Raw genomic sequence first — 22,213 nt, 5'->3', positions numbered from 1 at the left:
ATCCCTGATAGGTGGCTGTCCAGCCTAATCTTGAATGCCTCCAGTGTGGGAGAGCCCACGACCTCCCTAGGGAATGGGTTCCATTGTCGTATTGCTCTGACAGTCAGGAAGTTTTCCTGATGTTCAGCCGGAATCTGGCTCCCTGTAACTTGAGCCTATTATTCTGTGTGTATGTGTAATCTCACACAAGCAGCGGTGTTGCGATGGTGCAAGGCCTTGCACAGCGTAGAGGTGGTTGGAGAAAAAGCATAGCAGAAGTAGGATGTGGGCACCTCAGTGCTAAGGCCAACCTCACACCCACTGAGAGGGCCGGGGGCCTCCATTGCACCACTCATCCACCATTTCCCCCACAGAAAAGGAGCCCCGAGTCATGCGCAATTCAGTCCAGGCACTTCCATGGTGTTACAGATGACAGTAAAATCTGAGTATCCAGCGGAAACAGGGCACCTCGCTAGACTGTTTGGGGATCCCACTCAGATCTCTGTGTTTTCTTCTGCTGCAGAAATCTCCCTGGAAGCTGATATGCACCGTTCAGGAACCCTAACAATTGTCTTTTGAAATCATGTTTGATGGAAATATAGTTTCAAACCATCTCATGCCACATGAATATTACTAGCAATATTCTTAAGAGTAGCATTAAACAGTTTTACTGGCTTATGTTTGTTTTAGGACTTGATCCTTTTGTTTGAATGAATGCCGTTCCAGAACATAGAAAAAGATCTCTCCAGTGAGTTTGATATCTGAATCGTCATCAGTGCTTGAATTGGGGCTGGGGGAGTTAGCGAGCTCTTTATGAAATCTGCAAGGCCCAACCCCCTACCTCCAGTTTTAGCCAAATCATGTCCCCCATTCCCTTCTAATATCAGTAGCTAAGGTTGCTGTCAAAAAAGATAAGGCAACTGGTCCTACTCCCCCGTCCTTCATTCAAGCATTAGCAGTTACCCATAAAGAAATGTTCATAGTGCATGTCTACTCAGAAGCAAGTCCCAGTTCAGTGTGTATAGGGTTGTAGCCTTCATATGTAAATTGCTTTGTTTGTTCTTCTGAGTGAATTTTGTTCTAGAATACTGGAAGACTCTTTGTGAATAGGCACTTGATTAAGTGTTGATACATGGGAATCTGCACATATTTATATATGAAGGAAGAGCATACTTTTTTTAAAAAATGAATACCCACACATACCTCTGCAGGCACTGGCTTAGAAGCATCCCTTCCTGTGTGAGAGGAATGCCTCTTCTAAAATACTTACCACTCACACTTTTTGTAAGTATCTATGTACTTTAAAAAATCTGCCCTATTGGATTTTTAGAGGCTTTAGAGGCTGGTTTATCAATTAAATGTTTCAACCTTAGTGAATAAGTGTTTTCATATACTGAATAGGGCATAGCAGGATTTATGTACAATTCATGGCCAGAAAACTAGTTGATGGTACTATATATTCATGGCCATATACCAAGTTTTTAAAACGGGGCTCAAAAGAGAAACAACATAATAAATATATTTCGTATCTTGCTCATGTTGGGTACCCAGAGGCATTGTATGGTACTCAGATAGCTTCCCTATTTTTTGCTGGTAGCTAGTGTTCGTTCACAAAGATCATATGTGCTGGTCTTCCTTGAATCGGAATTGGAGCTATTCCACTTCCTCTTCTTTACTGAATTTCCTCTTAGTAAATTAATTATTGAACTGTAATTACTCTCTCTTTAAATTAAATTAAAATTACCCCATGTTCTCTTAAGCTTAACTGTTCAACGCCAATCCAAACAGGGAAGTTTTACAGAAAAGTTAAATTTGACAGACCTCCAAGAGTTCTTCAACTATGGAGGCAGTGACTGAACACTTTTCCCTGTGTCCTGGAGGATTTGTACAGTCATGAAGGCATGGTCTGTTGATAATTGATGGTAGTGATGGCACAAAAGGGGGCATTGGTCTATGGGCTTTATAGGCTAAAACCAGAGCTTTGAATTGTGCCCAGAAAGCAGTGTTTCCTGTAAAAGGTGTGGTCAGCCTACCTCCTAGTAGACTTAAGTCACTACAGCTCTCAGGGTTTCTCTTGGCCCAGTTCCTGGAGTAGAGGTACATCCGTTCTCTAATTTTTTCCTTTTTAGGAAAAGGACAGAGTTGGTTTTGGCCTTCCTTCACTTTGAACCATGGCAGGAATCTGGCATCTGTGTTACCATGTAGTTGAAGCTATCTTGAACCTTTAACACAGAGTAAAGGACCATGAATGTTCACGTTTCTAGACCCAGCTTGGCATTTTTAATCTCTAAGCTAAACAAGCACTATGAGGCTTGTTGTTGTTGTTACTTTGTTACTCTATGACTTATGCACTCGTTAAAACAGATTAATTCAATTTAGATAACATATTGTTTGGCCTGGATATTAACTATATTGCATTCATGTTTTATAAAAGGGAGAGCTTAACTGTTTTATTTGGTAATTGTAAAACTGAAACAGTTCTGGTAACTAAATGTGATTGGTTTTATTTTTTACATTTATATCTTCCCCTTCTTGCAAGGAGTGCAGGATGGAGGACATGGTTCTTCTCTACCGCCCCCCCCCAATCCTCTTAGCAAGCTTGTGTGGTTGGTCAAGATGAGAGAAAGTGACTGGCTCAAGATCAGCCAGTAAGCTTCATAGCTGAGGGGGGATTTGAACTGGGATTTGCCTTATTCTAGAAAATAGATGAGACCTGGCCCAAGAAACAGTCCCCCACCCCACCAGCTTTTGCTCTTTTTTTAGGTGTGAAAGTGGACCAGAACCATTGCCTAGTGATGGAAGTTCATATGAGTTGATCCCAACTTCCAGGGTTTAAACTTTGGTACAGGCTTGGACTATATAAAATTACTGATGAGCAGGTCATATGCTTTTAAAAAGGCAGCCTTCCGTCATACCTCCTACCTCTTGTATGTGTTGCAGACAGGAGACGTTGGATGTTCTCAGCTGTCTAATCAGTACTGTCAGATATGCACTTCTGTAACACAACAACATTTAATATCTTTTATTTAGCAGAATAACATTGGCTTACGTATTTTCACTGGATAATATTTCATTTGTTTCCTCTACAATCAAATCACCAGACAAGGCTCTTGCCAAACTGCAAAACATGTTGAGAGGCCAAAAACCACAGAGAATCTTTTAATAGCTATAGCGTATACACAATGGAATATGCCAACAGCGAAGGCTGAGAATTGGCACGTAGCCACTAAATAGAAGTGAATAGAAGTTTTCCATTGAGTCCAATGGAGTACATAGATCTTGATTGGCTTTTGTTACACAGGGGAAGGGTTATAGATTTTGAAGGCCTGCTTTCCAGAAGCTATGAATGTCCCAACGGGAAATAGGATTACTATTATTTGAGTTTGTTTATGTGGTTGTTTAACTTGAGGAGATAGAAGCCAGTAAGATGGCTGTCTTAGATTTCTTTGTACAAACAAGGGGTAAATCAGAAGTGTAGTAAGTGTATATGCAATAGAAAAAGCATATTGATAACTGGGTGATCTCTACTCACCTCCGTCCTCATCTTAATGTAGATTTACTACAAATAGAAGCAGGACACAACTGGAATGTATCATCTGATGTATTTCTTCTTTTACCTTCCATATGATGGAGCCTGCAGGTGGTTCCTCCTTAGATCTGAAGTAATAGGGCTAACCTTAGTCGAAATCGATGTGAAACAATCACTTTAGTTGGCAGTTTCCAAGGTATCCAATATTTTCCTACCTCCAACTTGAATTTATTTGTGTTCATTTTTTTTTAACTCCAGTCCAGAATGTTGGGGGAGGAGAGTTTTTGCCTTTTAAGTTTGGATTTGCATATGCTTAAAGCTAACATGGGCAGTAAAAATCTCTCTGAGTAGATTCAGGAGAACTGCAAGAACTACAACAAGCCCTGTGGAAATTCTGTTTCTGTAGTACGAGTCTGTTCATGGCTTTAAGATAGGGTTGTTTCTTCTGTCTCTACATGGAATTAACTTGACTCTTTAACTAGGGCTGTCTAATAAAGACTTCATTCATGCTGACATTTTAATGTTCATTAATAACAAAAATGAATATAATGTGACAACAGTCCCTTCAGTTCTTGACAATACAGTTCTTGACAATACAAATGCACCAAGGAATTTGTTTGGTTTTATACAGCATGATCCTAGGTATGGTTTGTTCAGAATCCCATCGATTTCCATGGGACTTAATCCCTAGCAAATGTGCTCAGGATGCAACTCTGATATACTTACAAGAACTAATATCTCTTGGGGCTACCTGTTTCTTGTTATCCATTGGGCTCTCATTAAGCAATCTGAAGGTATATGAAATGTCAGCTGACCATAATATCTTGCATTTATATAGTGCTTTAGACTGCTTAGACTGTGCTTTAGACTGTGCTGGGAGGTGGCAGCAAGGTATTGGGGGAGAGAGCTGTAGGTCACGTGTCCTGCTGTGCACATCCTCAGCTAGTCTGCTGCCTTCAGGTGTGGAGGATGTTGTCCCATTGCCAGTGTTGAAGCAAGATTCAACTACCTCTCCAGTCAACTTTTGTTTATGGAATGGCAGGGGGTGCCATCTTATTCTTTGCCTCAGGCAGCAAAATGTCTCGGGCCATCTCTTGGGAGGGAAAAAGACAAGCTGAGACTTACCGAAGGGTACCTAGTCTGTTCATGGCTGAAACACGATTTAAACCAAAGATTTCCCTGCTCTTACGCCTAGTTACCCAACTATGTTGTTCACTACAAAGATAAGTTGTGTGAATAGTCTCTAGAAATCCTTTGTATTGCCATCCCTTTTGTGTCAAATAGTTCAAGTCTACTGACTTAGTTAAATGGATCTCAGGTATCAGGGCTGGGATAAACTTCTGCTTGAGCCATTGAATTGCTGCTCCATATTAAGCAGCTGTGTTCATATTTGTATGTACAGCTGAAGAAGACAGAAAAGTGGAGACTTGTAGAATATGCCTTTCTTCGTTAGTCAACTGACTTTATTTAGTAGTGCACATGTCAGTGTGTCTGGCTGATTATTCACCAGAGAGATGTGGCCAAAGTGGCTGTATTTACAATGAGTAAAGGTGCCTGTGACCTATTGGTGGATATGCTTTCATGTAGATTCCACATACAAAATGTACGCTCAGTTTAACTCTGACTTGATGCAATGTCTTAAGTGCTGCTTTGGTTGCAACTGAATTGGGGCCATCTCTTCTACTTACACTGTAACACAGTAAACAAAAGTTGTTAGAAAGTTGATGACTAGTAGAGATTATGACTAGAATATTTTTTTCAGCAGAAAAATGCACCACTTCAGGGAGGATGTACTCAGGTATTAATTCAGCAAACTCATTGCAACAGAACTCACACAAGGAATTTTCCATCCTGTTTATGTAATACTTTCAGATACAACTCATTACTATCTGATGATGTAGGCTCATAAATTGGTGTTTTCCAGGTTTTTGTTGTTAATAAGATTTTGATACTGATTTTATAATTTCATTTATTATATTTCTATACTGCCCCATAGCCAAAGCTCTCTGGGCGGTTCACAAAAGTTAAAATTAAAAGCCATTAAAATACATTATACAAAGTACAAAAACCATTACATAAAGACAGAAACAGATAACACACACAACAGACAATTGATGGGTCGCTTTTGTTTACATAGCCTCTTTCTCTTTACTTACCCAAATTACTGTCCAAAAGGCTTTATTCTGCATTTGCTTAGTTGTCAATAATGGAACTGACTTTGTTATACCAGCACACAATACAGGAGAAGAACAGGCCCTTATGGTGAAAGACCCAACAGTAGCAAAGCTTCATTATTCTTACAGATGAAGTTCTACAAATGCACTATTTTATTTATTTATTTCATTTCATTTCTATACCGCCCAATAGCTGAAGCTCTCTGGGCGGTTCACAAAAATTAAAACCAAACAACACACAATAAAACAATTTAAAATATATAGAACATTAAAACCACAATATAACAATACAACCACTAAGAAATCTATTCTAGCGTTTCATTTTTACAGGAGTTTTACAGAACATAACTTTAGTGGTATTGCAGAGCCATAAAATTCAGTGTTTGTATTCCAGTATGGTCTCTCGTCAAACAGGGTTTGTAGGTTTCTATATTCAGACTAGCTTAGGAATGGAAAAGCTAGTCTCCAGAATGTTAGCAAGTGCTGACTCAGTAGAGGTATATACATGTTGTCACTGTCACATTAAACTCTCATAACAATGCCCTATCATTTCAATTTTTTAAAAACAGTCAACATGCTTTTTTTCTTCTGCAGCAAGGGTCTCCCTTTAGGAGTGAAATTGATTTGACCAAAAGCTTGTTGTTGTTCAGTCGTTCGGTCATGTCCAACTCTTCGTGGCCCCATGGACCATAGCACGCCAGGCCCTCCTGTCCTGCGCTCTCTCCTGGAGTGTGCTAGTTGTAATCTAATATGGGATATGGGAAAGTGACTGTGATTAGGAATCAGGGCTTTCTCTGAGCAATGAACTTTCTGCCTCAGTCCCATGTATTGAAATAGTTATCAAGCTACTGATGCTGGATTGGAGTTAAGTGCTATGTAGCACTCAGGGCCTACAATTTTGCTGCAGAAATAATTGTGCATAGCCTAAGTTAACAAATAAATAAAAGACCAGGACCCATCAAAATAATTTTCTTGCTTTTTAGCTTCTACTTTCCAATCCATGGCATTGAAGTTGATCCTCTTGATCCAGAACCTCCTTGATCCAGAATCTCCGAAACACATGTATGGTTTCTGAGGTTTTTCACAAGCAGGGCTGCCCTGTTTTTAAGCATCAAAGAATGTATGCAGTTGGGGAGAAGGGGAAAGGAGTTTAGAGCTCACTGTTGCAACCTCACAAATAGGGTGGGGGTCCCTATTACACAGAATGTTCTCCTATTGAAGAGAATGTGGCAGCTTCTGTTATGTGTGATGTTCCATGTGCATATTGAAGTCCAGGAATCATTTGAAATATACATTTAGTTTCTCGCCCTATCAGTCAGTGTTGGTAGTCTGGTAAATCACTTTTGCTATCTACTTGTATGTTTTGAAAAGCCATTTAGTCAGTTGTGTGTGTATACCACTGTTAGTCTGACATGCAGCAGGGATCTCAAAAGAAAATCAGATTTATCAAAATTAAAGGTTCTCCCCCACTACCAGCTTATCTGGAAAGTTCAGTATTTTGAAGTTTATAGAATTTGTTAGGGCTGCTTAAAAGTCATGGGGTACTTCTAGATGGAGGGCTCCTGGCACTACCAATCTAAAGACACTGTGCAGCTATTCCATCTTTCACTCCTTAACGGATGTGTTTTTGGTTTTTTTGCAAGAAGTAGTGGAAAACACAGGAAGGTTACAAATTGAAGATGATGACATCTGGCCTGCCTGTAAAATTCTGTGAACGAAGCAGGGCAATTGCACAATAAAAGCCTTGTCTGGAAGCACCCTCAGATCCATCGGATGGCTGTGTGCAGAAGCCACCAGAGAAATTGTTCTAGTCTTTCTGATCAAAATCTTAGCTTTGCTAATTTTTCCTCCCTCAAATCCTCATATGTTTCACCTGAGCAGAAACCTCCAAAGTTGCCTCAAAAATTTGCTCTAGATGTAATTTGGTGTCAGCTGCAGTCCACAGCTGATTCAACTTTAGCCACTCTGCAGAGAGTTTATTCACCAGGCCCAGACTCCTTAAGAAAATATCCAGTGCTGGTGAGGGGTAGATGATACCACAGCACAGGTTAAGTAACTGTTTGCATTAACATTTTCTGTGGGTTCCAGACAGTGAGTTTTCTCCCTAAGAAATTTCATTAGTCTTTTTGAAATGGACCCCCTCCCCTTTCCTTACAATTTCTTATATGGTTTTCTTGAGCAGAAAGCTCCAGTTTTACCTCAAAATTTGCTTTAGGCAAAATGTGACAGCTCTAGTACAGATGTAATGAGATAACCCTTGTACCAAATTGTCATCCTATCACCACCTTCTCTAGGGGTTCTTAGATATTATTTTAAAGTACTGGGTATTTTTTGGAGCTAAACAGATCCCTGAATCTCAACAAATCAAATGTATGACAACTGGTTTTGTAACAGGAATAAATCCCAATACTGTTTTGTTGAGACTCATTAGGTGACATTGAAGAATTGAGTTACTACACAGCTGCTGAACATCTCAGATTTATAAACACTTGAAGCTTTTGCTTATCTGTGAAAAAATGTATATGACTTGGAAATGTGAAATGAATAATATTCTACGTTTTAAACCATCTGAAATAGTCTCTCACAAGCTGGATGTGCAAAGATAAAATGAAAAGTTTTCTTGCCTTACTAACCTACATCTTAATCTTGTTCTTGATGTGAGATATGTCACTTGTAGATTGCATATTCATGGACTGGCTTCTGTGTGTAATTCCTGAAATATGAAGAGTTAGCTTAAGTTTTAAAATACCCTTAATATTGTGGTGGAGTTGTGAAGTTGGTTAGAATGAGAGCTCTGTTGCAAACTCTTCTGCCTCAGTTGCATGGATGTTTCTGCTATTTCAAATGTTAATGTTTTGGATTTATTTTCTGATGTGAAGAATGGCAAAAAGGTCCTAGCATATTACAGAAGGCAGTTAAGAGAAAGGATGTTCCATTGTATAAAATAGTATAAATGCTGAAGGCTGAACAAGGTTACCAGAGACTACAGTTCTTAAGTCAATTATAGAGGATATTTTCTTGTAAAGTTGGAGCAAAGATGAAGGCACTATTAAGTGACTATAGCTAATTGCTTGAACACCTTCTGCCCTAGCCCTGTCAGGCTCTTTCATTTTATACACTTATATTTTTATTTTATATTTTTGGTGTTACTGAAGCTCTATTCCAGAATTTGCCCATCTCTGATAAAGGCAGTCCTGAGGTAAAGAATGACTAAAACTGACTGAATTGTTCTAAGAAAAAAATGAATGAAAGCAAGAATGCTAGCTAGTCAGAATTTCATACAAATATATTCATGTAACTCCCCTCCACCACCACCACCCAAAATTCTCAAAATTTCAGGGTTGTTTTTTCCTATTCGTTGGCACATTTTGGTGAACCTTTCTCTTTTAATAATCTTTATTGTTAAAGTATCAGCTGCTTTTTGAAGAAGTTTCATTTTTCCATTTCCCCAATTTACCTTTTTTTCCTTTTGCGTGGCTCTAACTGAGATGTTCACACTTTTGCTTTTGCACAAAGACAAATATTTAGAAAGCCTTTGGGTTAGTTTATATATCTTGCTCTGCCAAGCAATTCTGGTTGGATTTTAAAATTATTTCACATACTCATTATAGTCTAGTTTTACCAATAATACGTACAGAAAATATTTTCTAGTCTTTATTTGAAGGCCAATCAAATACTTCACCAGTGCACATCGGTATGGCTCTGCGTTAACTTCAGCATCAACCTTTATTGTAGCTTTCTCTTTTGTTTCAGTTCTTTGGAACTCTCTTGTCACCCTTGAGCTTTATGATGGAGAAGATGGAGCGCCTCATGCCTGCTGGTTTCTGGCATCAGCTGACTCAGATCTGAGTGGAGCTCAGTGCTTTGAACAATGTTCTCAGGAACTCTACTGTCCGCACCCTCTCTAGCACAAAAGCGCTTGCAGCTAAGGGTGTGAAGGAAGACAAACTCCATGACTTAGTTTTGTTCTACATCCTATTACTGGTGCTTAAAATTTGCTGTATCCCTTCTTAATCTTTAGAACCTGTATGGATTTAAGAACACGCAGTTCACTGTGTGTGTCTGGGGTGGGGGCGGGGGGTTGTTGTGTTCACTTGAACATTAGCTGTACAACTTGAAGCTACTGCTTTCTCTCTAAGAAATTCCAGAAAGCAATAAATCTGGTAGTTCGTGTGTTGAAATTTCCTTCGGAACTACAGATGCGTTTAAATATTCGTTGCTCAAAAATCTAGCCTGCAATGCTGGTGTTGTTGAGCACTTGCTGAGGCCCACACCCCAGCAGGGGGCCCACTTGGAGACTCCTCCTTGCCCTGCTGCTGTTTCTTGCTGTTGCTGCCTGCTTAGGAGGTGAGCAGGTACTGCTCACCTCCTAAGCAAGTGAGCAGTAACAGGAGCAAGGAAAAGGAGCAGCACCCTTTGCTTGCTGAGCTGTGCAGACTGGCCCCAAAGCAAGAGGGCAAGTGAATGGGTAGCAGTAACAGCAGTGAGGCAGAGATGAACCCAGTTAGGGAGGGGAATCATGTTATCTTGCCCATTTCCCTGCTGAAACCTAGAGCTGACTTTTAGCCTGACACCTCATTCTAAAGCACCCCAAACTATGTGACCTTAGAGGCTGGTCAACACAATCTATGATCTTGGAGGATTCGCTGAATTACAAGTATCTTGCAGAGGGATATACATGCCCCATGATGCTATCTCAGGCTTCAAGATAGGGCAAGATATAAATTAAATCCATCACACTTTGGACATGATCATCAAATTCTTGTGGCCACTTACCTGTCTTTCAAGCCACACTTCATGTTGTTATTAACAAGCCCACCCCTGCAGCTTGTCCAGCTCCTCCCACCTTTAAGGGATTAAATTAGTTGATGTGTGTTTTCCACATTTACCATTCATTGAGGCATAAATCAGAGTTTAATAAGTGGACTTTGTCACTTGCACTTGCAACTGTTTCTGGAATTGCTTAACTGCTTGTAGTGCTTGATGGAGACTGATACCTTGGGAGGAATTTCTTCTAATTGCGGCAGACAAAACTGATGTTTGCCTTGACCTTTGACATCCAGAATCATTTATGTAGCTCTACTTTGATCCCCCACCCCACCCCCTTCTGACTTTCCACATTTAGCTGCTGTTTGGAAGCAAGGTGTGAGACCTAAACTGAATGATGGCAGTGTAGCATTGAATTACATATGCATTTCTCAACCTGCAAGTAGAGGCATTACCAAAGCATGGTCTGTCTAATCTGAGTGAGCAATGTTTCAGCAGAAGATGCACAGTCCCTGCACTAGAAAGAAGCATATAGACTGACCTTCATGGAGGCTCATTCTAAGCTCCTCCTAGAGGCTGACTGTTGGTCTTGGAACATAAAGTTGTATCACTTCCCTGATGATTTTTAGAGCATTACTTTCCCTATCTGTTCATACTGATTTTAAATTTTGCTTAAATTTTTGGTCTCACCAGGTTCTGCAAATTAATACCAGCAGGCGGAAAACTGCTCATTGCCCACAAACTCATTCTTTGTTGTATTTTTGTGCTGTTCTCCATTTTGAAGAGGGTTTTTTTTTTCTCCACATGGCAACTTTATCCCATCCCACCCCATCTATACAGACATTTGCATTCATTTATGACAACACAGGAAAAGTAGAGATACAAATTGCCGGAACTAGGCAGCTACCAGGAGGTAACTTTCTCAAAAGCTTTCTTCGAAGTGAACATAAGTTACAGGGGCTGTTTCTCACGCTGGTATCACTCTGATGATTAATAGACATGTTGCGCTCATGCAATTTCACTTCACCATCTACAGGGGCCCATAAGGTAAGCGATATAATGCTTTTTAAAGTTGAACCTTTTCCAGCATATGTGTGGGGTTATAAATGAAGCACAGCCTCCCATGTATCACTCCCTAGAGCTGGTTTCTCTCACTGTCTTTTCTTTGACATGAATGTACTAGAGTGGGACAGGCTTGTGCTGAATGTAGGGCTGGCAGTGTTCTATAATGTCTAATGCTGTCAGCATTTCTTAGCCTATGTGGTTCCGATAAGCAAAAATAAGAGTTACTCCTCTGCTGTCTGATAAAGTGTTTTTTCCATATTGAAAGTAGCAGCCCATCTAGTACCTGCTCTGTACTATAGCACTGCTGCTTGACCAAGTTGTTCTGTGACATACCCAGTTATATGTGGAACAACTGGCCCAATAGAATACTGTGATAAAAGGCCAGAGGTCACTGTAACCAGTCTGTAAGCTTTTTTGATAGATGTTCCATGACTTGTTCATTAAAGTTCACATACAGCACTCTGTGCCTTGCAGTATAGTTCCAAATGTGTATCTAGTTCTAACTGTGTGATCTTAGGTATGCTTACTTGGAAGTAAACTGTCATGAGTTCAATAAGACTGACTCCCAGCTATGTGAGCATAAGATTTCAGCCTGTCTTCTTGGTGGGGTCTCAGTTCCTTATACTGACCTGGTTTGCACATCATGATAAGCCACAGTGGGTTGTCACCATGGGTAGTTGCAGGGTGGCTTAGTGTGATGTCCAAAACTAGTGCAGCTTTTCTGTCATGGGTTGTTTTTCGTAGACATGCCATCCTGAGAACCCAGGGCTTGTAGTAGGGTTGTTTAGGATGGCTTGTTCTCAGGGTGGCTTGTCATAACATCTGAACCCAGCAGAGTCACTTCAGTGTGCGTTGTTTAAAACAGAGAAAGCGCTGCCTGGCAAGAGCAGTGAAAAATCCTGCTGGCCACTCCTCGTGATCTCACTAACAATATACCTTCTCTATTACATCTTGAAATGATGCTAGTCAGTTTACTCCTCCACTTCATCGCATCCCTAGACAGCAACACCTTCCCTTCCCCCACCTTGAGGGAGATTTGAGCAAATTTAATGGGGGGATTTTCACCTTCGAGGAGACATGCGCCAGTCCACTGAAGTGCAGTAACTACTCCACTTTAGTGCAGTAACGCAGTAAGTACAGAACAAGCTCAGCAGCCTCCACTACTGAGAGCATCTGCATTCATTAACAGAGTAGAGGGGGGTTGTGGATTTTTTTTTCACCTTCGGGGAGATATGCGCAAATGTAACTTTATTTACCTTTTGGGCAGATTGGCACAAATCTGCTAAAGTGGGGTAGTTATTGTGCTATAGCAGATTTGCGCAAATCTCCCTGAAAGTTTTTTAAAAATGTAAATTTAAATTTACACAAATCTCCCTGAAGTGTGTGGGGATTACATTTGTGCAAATTTTCCTGGAGGTGGTGGTGGGGATTCTATTAAAAAATCTCTACTTTTCTAATGAGTGCAAATGCGCTCATTAGTGGAATAGCGGAGTAGGCTGCTGAGGTTGTGCTGTAAAGACCCATGGAATATGTGCTGGAAGTGGGTGGAAGGACTAAGGGGTAAACAGCCCACGGCAAGCCCCAGAGCACTTGATCATCAGTTGGGAGTAACATGGGTTAGTAAGCGAACAACTAACCCACCATAGCTTATTTTCAGGGTGGCTGATCATAATGTGCAACCCACCGTTTAATGTTGCTTTGACAATGCCTCTAATTGCTGGTTAAGGAATGCACGTGTTGAGTTCATGCTATTATACTCACCACTGAGAGTGGAATTTGCTTCATTTTGGATTTCTTTGCTTTTATTTTGTTGTCTTGCCTTTTTATATTTTAAGCTCCTCCTAAGCTTACCAGTTAACTACAGCATTTGTTTTGCTGCTGTGTTTTTCAAGTGGCAAATACTAGCTGCACAAATGCACACTCTAATTTATTTCCAAGTGATGTGTGAGTACTTGCCTTGAACTGCAGCATCAATTTATTTCATGGCCTAAACGATAGCAGTCCCAGGGCTTGGGAAATGTAGCAGCATTTTTTTAAAGCAGCAAAAGTTGTAGGGGGCAGCTACTAAGAGTGCCTCCCCATATGACCTTGTCCCACTGTAGACCAGGGGGCAGGAATCATTTTCAGTCACGGGCTGCATTTTTTCAGGTGTAATTGTCAGCGGGCGCATACCAGAGGTGGGTGAGGTCACCCTTTTCTCTCTCTTTGCTGAGACCCCTTTTCACATGCTCTTTTTCTGACACTTCTCTCTCCTCTTCCTGCCTACCCCATAGGCTATGAGAGGAAGGACAGGTCACATTTGCCAGAGGTCTGTACTGATTGCTTGCAGAGGGCTTTTGAAATTAGGCTTAGCATCTCAGGTTGCCATACCTGCTGTAGAGGCAAAAAGGTGCCTTTAGTTGATCTTGGAGGTAGTAAAAGAACATAAGGGGTAGTAAAAGAACATATAAGTCAGCAGAGTTCAGATGTTTAGGGCTTTATAGGTTAAAACAGCACTTTGAATTGTGCCTGCAAAGTAGAAGAGAATCACTGCAGATGCCAGGACACTGATATAATAGGCTGTCAGTGACCTGTCTCTGTTAGGAGGCAAACTACTGTGTTCTGCACCAACTACAACTTCCAACTACTAATAACATCATGTACATCACATTATTATTGTCCAACTACAAGGTTATGAAGGCATGAATTATGGTTGCTACTAGTCAGTCTGAACGAGGGCTACTGCTGCGTCAAACAGGTGGCTTTGTTGAAAGGCACTCCTGGCCAGTGCTGCAAGTGGGCTTTCTAGACCTAGCAGTGGATTGAGGAGCAGCCCAAGCATCCAAGGGAGGCTGAAAGTGCCTGTACAGGTATCGTCGTTCTGCTTCTCCCTCCCGTCTCACCATAACATAAGTTTTTCTAAGTCTTCCTTCTGCTCATTTGTCAGTAGGTCTTGAAATAGGAAACTGTGGTATGTGGATGGGACTTATGAGTGCGGCTTTCTGGATCCAGGGGCAGAAACCAAAAGGGGTCTGGTGATGAAGAGCCTAGCAGTTTTGAGATAGGTCTAGAGTGGAACCTAACACAACAGTTGTTTATCTATTGTGTAGAGCTTTTTCCATCTTAGAAAATGGTGGGCAGGTGGGTGCAGAATCTGGCCTTGCCCTCTGCTTTTCTGGAAACTGGCTCCATATACAAACAAAAATACCCAGCCCATGGTTGTTAGGAATCCTGTCTTCAGCTAGTCTCTTCATCTTGGTAAGCTGCTTTACGAGTACTGACACTGCAGGATCAGGGTCAGATAACAATGCAGGATAGAGCAAAATATCATACACAGACTGCTAGCTCATAATGTCATATTCTCTCATCTAGCAGTTCTCCTATCATAGGCTAAACAGAAATGGGGATAAGGAGAAATCCAAAAAGGAAATTGTAGGAGGTGGGAGGTAAGCAATACACTTTGCCACACTGGAACACCGCGTCCTGAACAGAACCATTTTCAGTGTGATGCTTGCCAGGTTCTGCAGACATATTCCTAGCACAATCATAGTCAAAGATGTCAAAGGTTGCCAAAGGATCAAATGGGATTAAGAAGATGAAGACCAAAGCTGCAATAACAGTTGTAATGTATCCTGGTTAAATGTCCAGCCAATGGTGATGATCCTGAAAGGTGAGGGTATGTAGATCTACTTAAAAGAGAGTCACCCAGCTTGCCACTGTTTATTGCGACTCCACCCAAGAACCAGAGCAAACCTGGCATGGGAGGTTACAATGATGCAGACTCCTGATTCCTCCTCCATGGCTGTGGGCTTGCCATGCTGCAGCACTCCAGTACTAATTAAGGTAATGTGAGAAAGGATCAGGTTAGCACGGAGATCCTGTTTTGCTCTTCTTCTTACTCTTACCCACAATATCCTTCCCTTACCGCATTCAGCACAATGGACAATCCAGTCCTGTTTGGTTAATAGCAAAAATGTCCCCTATCTCAGACACAGTGGCTACCAAAGAATCCAGACCACACAGATCATATTTTGTAATGTTTTTAGGCAGCAAGTCCATCTCTGGATGTTCTTCCATAAAAGAGGTTCATGATGCAGTTTTGCTTGAACTTAATTCTGTTTCATTGGATCTAATTTAAAGTTGGACAGTTTTATTTATTCTTCTCTTGCATTTAGGAATTATTGCAAAGGTGCCAAGGCTTGTGGATTCGTGACTCCAAGCAAGGCTGGGTTCGGAGGTCACAGTCAAGACCATTAATAACAAGGTGCAAACGGCTGGTTTATATGTAATGTGAAGCTTTTTACTTATTTCATTTATGCACTTCGGGGGCTCTGTTTGCTTACGGAGCACTTGGTGTCTGGTACTTATTTAGGAGATTGGGTTCATACAGGCCTTTGAAGGAATGCAGCAAATTGTTCTCCAGTGTTGTAATTCTGCAGTGGTAGCTGAACTTATTTGTCTCTGCTTATTACATACATGCTCAACCCAAAGGTTATTCTTCACTTAAGAAGCAATTGTTGAATCCACAGAATTGTAGGCTAGAAGGATACTTTGCACCTCAATCTTGCTCTCATAAAGAGGTCAGCAGACCTTCAGCGATGGAAGTCAGAAGAGCTCAAATTAGGGGAATGCCCTCCACTGATGAGATATTTCCATGAGTTCTCCTGGTTCTAAATGAAAAACTATCATTTTAGGGCTGGGATGAAAGTAAGGAAGTTGTATTCTACGATTTGCTGGTACGTCATGGGAGAAACAGTAACAACTGAGTTCGTATACATGATTGTTGTCTGTTATATGTGCAGTAGGATACTGGAGGGAATTTGAGGCTTGTGCATCCTCCCCCACTGCAAATAGAGCCTTTCTTGAACTGTAAGCTGCCTGAAACATAATCTGTCAGGCAGGATATATAAGTAAAATAATAGTTATATAAATCTTCTAATAGGGCAAGTGTTGTCAATTCTGCATGTGGGGAGAGGGCAGGAGCAAGTTTTGGGCTTATGCACCACTTCCCAATGTGCATAGAGCATTTAATTGTGCACTGGGACCTGCATCAATATTGCTATTGTTGCCATTCACTTGGAAATCACATTACAGAGCTTCAAAATTCTTGTTTTTAGACAACTTGTGCAGGAGGGAGAATGAAGATTCCAACCATAACTTAATCCTGCTTCTACTGCTCTTTTTTTCCCTCAGTAGTACCGTAACCCACACCTTGCCTTAAGAAAGCCCCTTGGAGGAATTTAGCTGCCATGGTAGTCAGCATTATCCACGTAGGCAGCTGTGACTGTCCATTACATTGAACATGACGGATTTGAGGAGGGGGGAAACTTTCCTATGGGCAGATCTCCTTTTTGTAAGGATTCCCCAGAAAAGCATCCTGATATACTGCCACCAGAGACTGATCCTAGTATGAATCATAGAATCGTAGAATAGTAGGGTTGGAAGGGGCCTGCAAGGCCATCGAGTCCAATCCCTTGCTCAATGCAGGAATCCAAGTCAGATACTGTGACTACTCTAAACCAGCCTTCCCCAACCTGGAGCCCTCCAGATGTTTTGGACTTCAACTCCCATCAGCCCTAGCTAGCATAGGCAATGGTCAGGAATGCTGGGACTCATCGTCCAAAACATGGAGGCTGCTCTAGGCTGTCCAACTGCTTGGGGAGTTTCTAAGCCCTGCTGCCAAGGAGTTTGCCCTTCAGTCCCGCTGTAGGAGAAACAAACTAGAAAAACCTTTGGATTTACTTTCCTAAAGTCCAGAAGATACCAAATCTTGCAGAACCTTGTGAACTATCCTTAGAACAAAAGGGAATAGCAAAAGGGAATTTTATTTGAGGGAAAATTCAAGGGGGAGGCAGAAAAGGGGAATGCCAAAATTATACACATAAGAGTTTTATATAAAAATCAGCAAAGTCAATCTAACTTAGCTAGTTACATTTTCCCTGCTTGAGAAGAATGTTGGGTTTCAGAATATGTGGAAAGTTGCTTGCAGAAAAGATAAACTGAGAGGGCGCTCATTTTTAGGCTGCTGATTTGGATGGTGCCAGGAAAACAAAGGACAAAGAAGGCAGGGACCTAACAGAAGCAGATGAGATTAAGAAGAGGTGGAAAGAATACACAGAAGAACTATACAGGAAATATTTTAATGTCCCTGATAGCCATGATAGTGCACTCACTGAACTTGAACCAGACATCGTAGAGAGTGAAGTCAAGTGGGCCTTAGGAAGCATTACTAACAACAAAGCTAGCGGAGATGACAGTATTCCAGCTGAGCTATTTAAAATCCTAAAAGATGATGCTGTTGAAGTGCTGCGCTCAATATGCCAACCAATTTGGAACACTCAACAGTGGCCACAAGACTGGAAAAGGTCAGTTTACATTCCAATTCCAAAGAAGGGCAATGCCAAAGAGTGTTCAAACTACCGTACAATTGCGCTCATTTCACATGCCATCAAGGTTATGCTCAAAATCCTACAAGCTAGGCTTCAGTAGCATGTGAACCGAGAACTACCGGAAGTACAAGCGGGGTTTTGAAGAGGCAGAGGAACTAGAGATCAAATCGCCAACATTCGCTGGATCATGGAGAAAGCAAGAGAATTCCAGAAAAACGTCTATTTCTGCTTCATTGACTATGCTAAAGCCTTTGATTGTGTGGATCACAACAAACTCTGGCAAATTCTGAAAGAGATGGGAGTACCAGACCACCTTACCTGTCTCCTGAGAAACCTGTACGAGGGTCAAGAAGCAACAGTAAGAACCGGACATGGAACAACCGATTGGTTCAAAGTTGGGAAAGGAGTACTACAAGGCTGTATATTGTCGCCTTGCTTATTTAACTTATATGCAGAGAACATCATGAGAAATGCCGGGTTGGATGAATCACAGGTCAGAATTAAGATTGCTGGGAGAACGTTCAACAACCTCAGATACGCAGATGATACCACCCTAATGGCAGAAAGCGAAGAGGATCTAAAGAGCCTCTTGTTGAGGGTGAAATTGGAGAGTGCAAAAGCTAGTTTGAAACTCAACATTAAAAAAAGTAAAATCATGGCATCTCGCCCCATCACTTCCTGGCATATAGAAGGGGAAGAAATGGAAGCAGTGACAGATTTTACTTTCTTGGGCTCCAAGATCACCGCACACGGTGACTGCAGCCATGAAATTAAAAGACGCTTGCTCCTTGGGAGGAAAGCTATGGCAAACCTAGACAGCATAGTAAGAAGCAGAGACATCACCTTGCCGACAAAGGTTCGTATAATCAAAGCTATGGTTTTCCCAGTAGCAACGTATGGCTGTGAGAGCTGGACTATAAGGAAGGTTGAGCGCCGAAGAATGGATGCTTTCTAACTGTGGTGCTGGAGAAGACTCTTATGAGTCCCCTGGACTGCAAGGAGCTCAAATCATTCAATCCTAAAGGAAATCAACCCTGAGTGCTCATTGGAAGGACAGATACTGAAGCTGAAGCTCAAATATTTTGGCCACCGAATGTGAAGAGAAAACTCCCTGGAAAAGACCCTGATGCTGGGAAAGATTGAAGGCAAAAGGAGAAGGGGACGGCAGAGGATGAGATGGCTAGATAGCATCACCGATGCAATGAATATGGACTTGAGCACACTCCGGGAGATTGCGCAGGACAGGAAGACCTGGTGTGCTATGGTCCATGGGGTCACGAAGAGTTGGACATGACTGAATGACTGAACAACAACAACAACAAGGAAAACAAAATATGGAGCTGATGCTTCCCTTATTTATGGGAATTTGAGAGCAGTAAAAGTTGGCCTTTTTGAAGGTGGGTTGTTGGTGAGAGATGTTCCATTTAGAAGTTTTAGAGGCTGGTTCCACCTTACATTCTGGACTTGTGTGACAAAATAACTAGCCATTTGGACTAGGTGGGCTATTGTGAAAAAGTGATTAAACTGGGAATGTAGAATAAAGGCGCAAATATCCAGGATATGGTTTCTTCGGCAGGAGTGCCAGATGCGAGATGCTCAATACACAGTTGCTGTACATCATAAAAATATAAGAGGATTCCTGCTGGATCAGAGTAAAGGCTATCTAGTCCAGCATTCTATTCCCACAGTGGCCATACGGAAGCCTATGGGAAACCCACTAGCAGGGCATGAGCATAATAGCACACTCCCAGTCATGTTCCCCAGCATGGGTATTCAAAGGCATGCTGCCCCTGAAATCGGAGGTAATATATAGCCATTATGATCAGTAGCCATTGATAGCTTTATCCTCCATGAATGTGCCTAATCCCATTTTAAGGCTGTCTAAATAGGTGGCCATCACTGCATCTTGAAGTAGTGAATTCCACAGTTTAACTATGTGCTGTGTGAAGAAATGCTTACTTTTTTCTGTCCTGAAGCTTCGGCTTCATTGGATGACCTAGGAGCAAATCTTGGAGCAAGCTGTCTGTGTGTGTGTGAGAGAGAGGGAGAGAGAGAGACACTTGTCCCTATCTCTTTTCTTAGTACAGTCACCCAGTTTGTATGTAATGACTAACCATGAGTAACCCATGGCTGGTTGGGGCTACACGGGAGCGAGTAAGCAGCCACCTGCCTGCTCATTGCTTCTACTTTGCATCTGGGATAGGGAAAAAACCAAGAACGTTGTGTTCCTGGATCGTTCAGCATGACATGTAGACCCAGAATTCTGGGCTGTTGAGGAGGAAAACAAACCAGAGTTTCAACCCAACAACAAACCATGGTTAGTTCATCTTCAGTTCTGGGTTCTCATGTCATACCTAACAACTCAGTTCCTGGATTGTTTTCTAAACAGATGCAAAGTGAAAATGGTGAGCATGCAGGAGGCAGCACCCTTGCTTGCTCCTGTGCAACAACCTATGGGTTATCATTATGTGCAAATTTGGTTGATATATAATTGTAAACACCTCTATCATGGTGTTTAACTATCAAATTAACTAGTTAATTAACATTTTTTAAATGGCTCTTAACTTGAAATAGTTTTTTTTTCAGCTGTCAACGTTTAACTTAATTAATTAAGCTTAAAAAAACCCTTTTTAAGTATGTTAAACGTTTTTTAAAAATTGAAATCCAGCTTTCCTAAAGTTTTCCCTGAGACAGTCAATCTCTAGGACTGTATATGGGACAATATTCCTTTACTGAAGCTGTGTAGGACTTCTTGTTTGAGAGACAATGTGCCTTCCTATGAGAGATGAGCTCTTATGAGCTACAAGTCCAAGTGTTCCATATTTCATGCTGGCATTTTCCATACACTTGCAGAAGTCAGCAAGGCAGCTAGCCAATTGACTGCAGGAGAGAAAACAAGCACAAGCAAGCAGACACAGATCCCACTAAGCTTTTCTATGCAAGGCTGTTAATCAGCTGTTAATTCACTGCACGTATTTTCGGTTTTGTCGCAGAACTGAAGTCCATGAGGAGCATTTCGTTTCCTGCTTTTCTACTACATAACTTCTTGGTGGTACTATGGTATAGTGGAATAGTGCAAATACACAAGGAGAAATCATGTTTCCTTTCACTTTCACCATTAAATGCCGCATTTTACCTGCTAAAAAAAAAAACCCGGTCAAAAGCGCTGGTTATACACAGAAGCAAAAGTGGAGGGTCACAATGTTGTCTAAATAATCCATAAATAACTGTGAGTAGAGAATGACAAGCACATGATAAATGCCTTGTATAGAAAAGCTCTATGTTGGAACCATTTCTGCTGCTAAATTTACAAGTCTCAGAAGATGTGAGTAAATAAGTTATCTTTAATTTACAGTTTATAAGGCAATTGGAGATTTATGTCAGTGGGATTTTGTGATGAAAAAAACCTTTCAGAATTCTGGACATTTTTAGAGTAATGCTAAGTTTACTTAGAAATAATTTCATATTAAAATAAATTCATCACCATATTTCTTTATTGAAATTAATGTGTTAAAAATAAATTAAAAGTGAGTTCTGAGTAAATTAATGTGCTTCTGTGGGCTTATGGAAAAGAAACCAACTCATTACATTTGAAACTGAAAAAGAATGCTAATAAGCAATTCACCATGTTTCAGGCATGAAACAACTTAACTTATATCTAGATACTTCCTTTTTAATTTTTATCGACTTGAAAATGGAAATTTTTAAACTTGAGTTAGGTGTAAAGTTATACCTAACTCAAGGTGTAAGGGTTGCAAGTTTTTAACATTAACTAGCTATGCTTTTTATTAACCTTCATAAGAACATAAGAAGAGCCATGCTGGGTCAGACCAAGGGTCCATCTAGTCCAGCATTCTGTTCACACAGTGGCCAATCAGCTGTCGACCAGGAACCCACAAGCAGGGCATGAGTGCAACAGCAGCCTCCCACCCATGTTCCCCAGCAACTGGTGTACATAGGCTCACTGCCTCTGGTACTGGAGGGGTAGCACATAGCCATCAAGACTGGTAGCCACTGATAGCTTTTTCCTCCAGGAGTTTGTCTAGCCCCCTTTAAAGCCATCCAAATTGGTGGCCATCACTACATCCTGTGGTAACGAATTCCACAGTTTAACTATGCGCTGTGTGAAGAAGTACTTCCTTTTATCTGTCCTGAATCTCCCACCTATCAGCTTCATAGGATGACCCTGGGTTCTAGTATTTTGAGAGGAGAAAAATGTCTCCCTATCCACGTTTTCCACACCATGCATAATTTTATACACCTCTATCATGTCCCCTGACCCTTAACTCACCCTTTTTCTAATCTACAAAAAGCCCCAAATGTAACCTTTC

General features: G+C 41.2%; 1 protein-coding gene across 1 annotated transcript in view; it reads left to right on the top strand.

Annotated features, from left to right (window-relative positions):
- Positions 1 to 11,972, top strand: part of ST7L (suppression of tumorigenicity 7 like) — a 74,397-nt gene extending 62,425 nt beyond the window's left edge. The window contains exon 15 of the mRNA XM_084853453.1: positions 9,436 to 11,972. Coding sequence (XP_084709579.1) covers positions 9,436 to 9,531 — 96 coding nt within the window. The 3' untranslated portion in view covers positions 9,532 to 11,972. The remainder of the gene's footprint in view (positions 1 to 9,435) is intronic.
- Positions 11,973 to 22,213: the final 10,241 nt, after the last annotated feature.

Source organism: Heloderma suspectum, chromosome 4 (assembly GCF_057233095.1).
Source record: "Heloderma suspectum isolate Gila_16-S chromosome 4, 16-S_ref, whole genome shotgun sequence".
Lineage (NCBI taxonomy): Eukaryota > Metazoa > Chordata > Lepidosauria > Squamata > Helodermatidae > Heloderma > Heloderma suspectum.
This window is presented reverse-complemented; position numbering and strand designations above follow the sequence as displayed.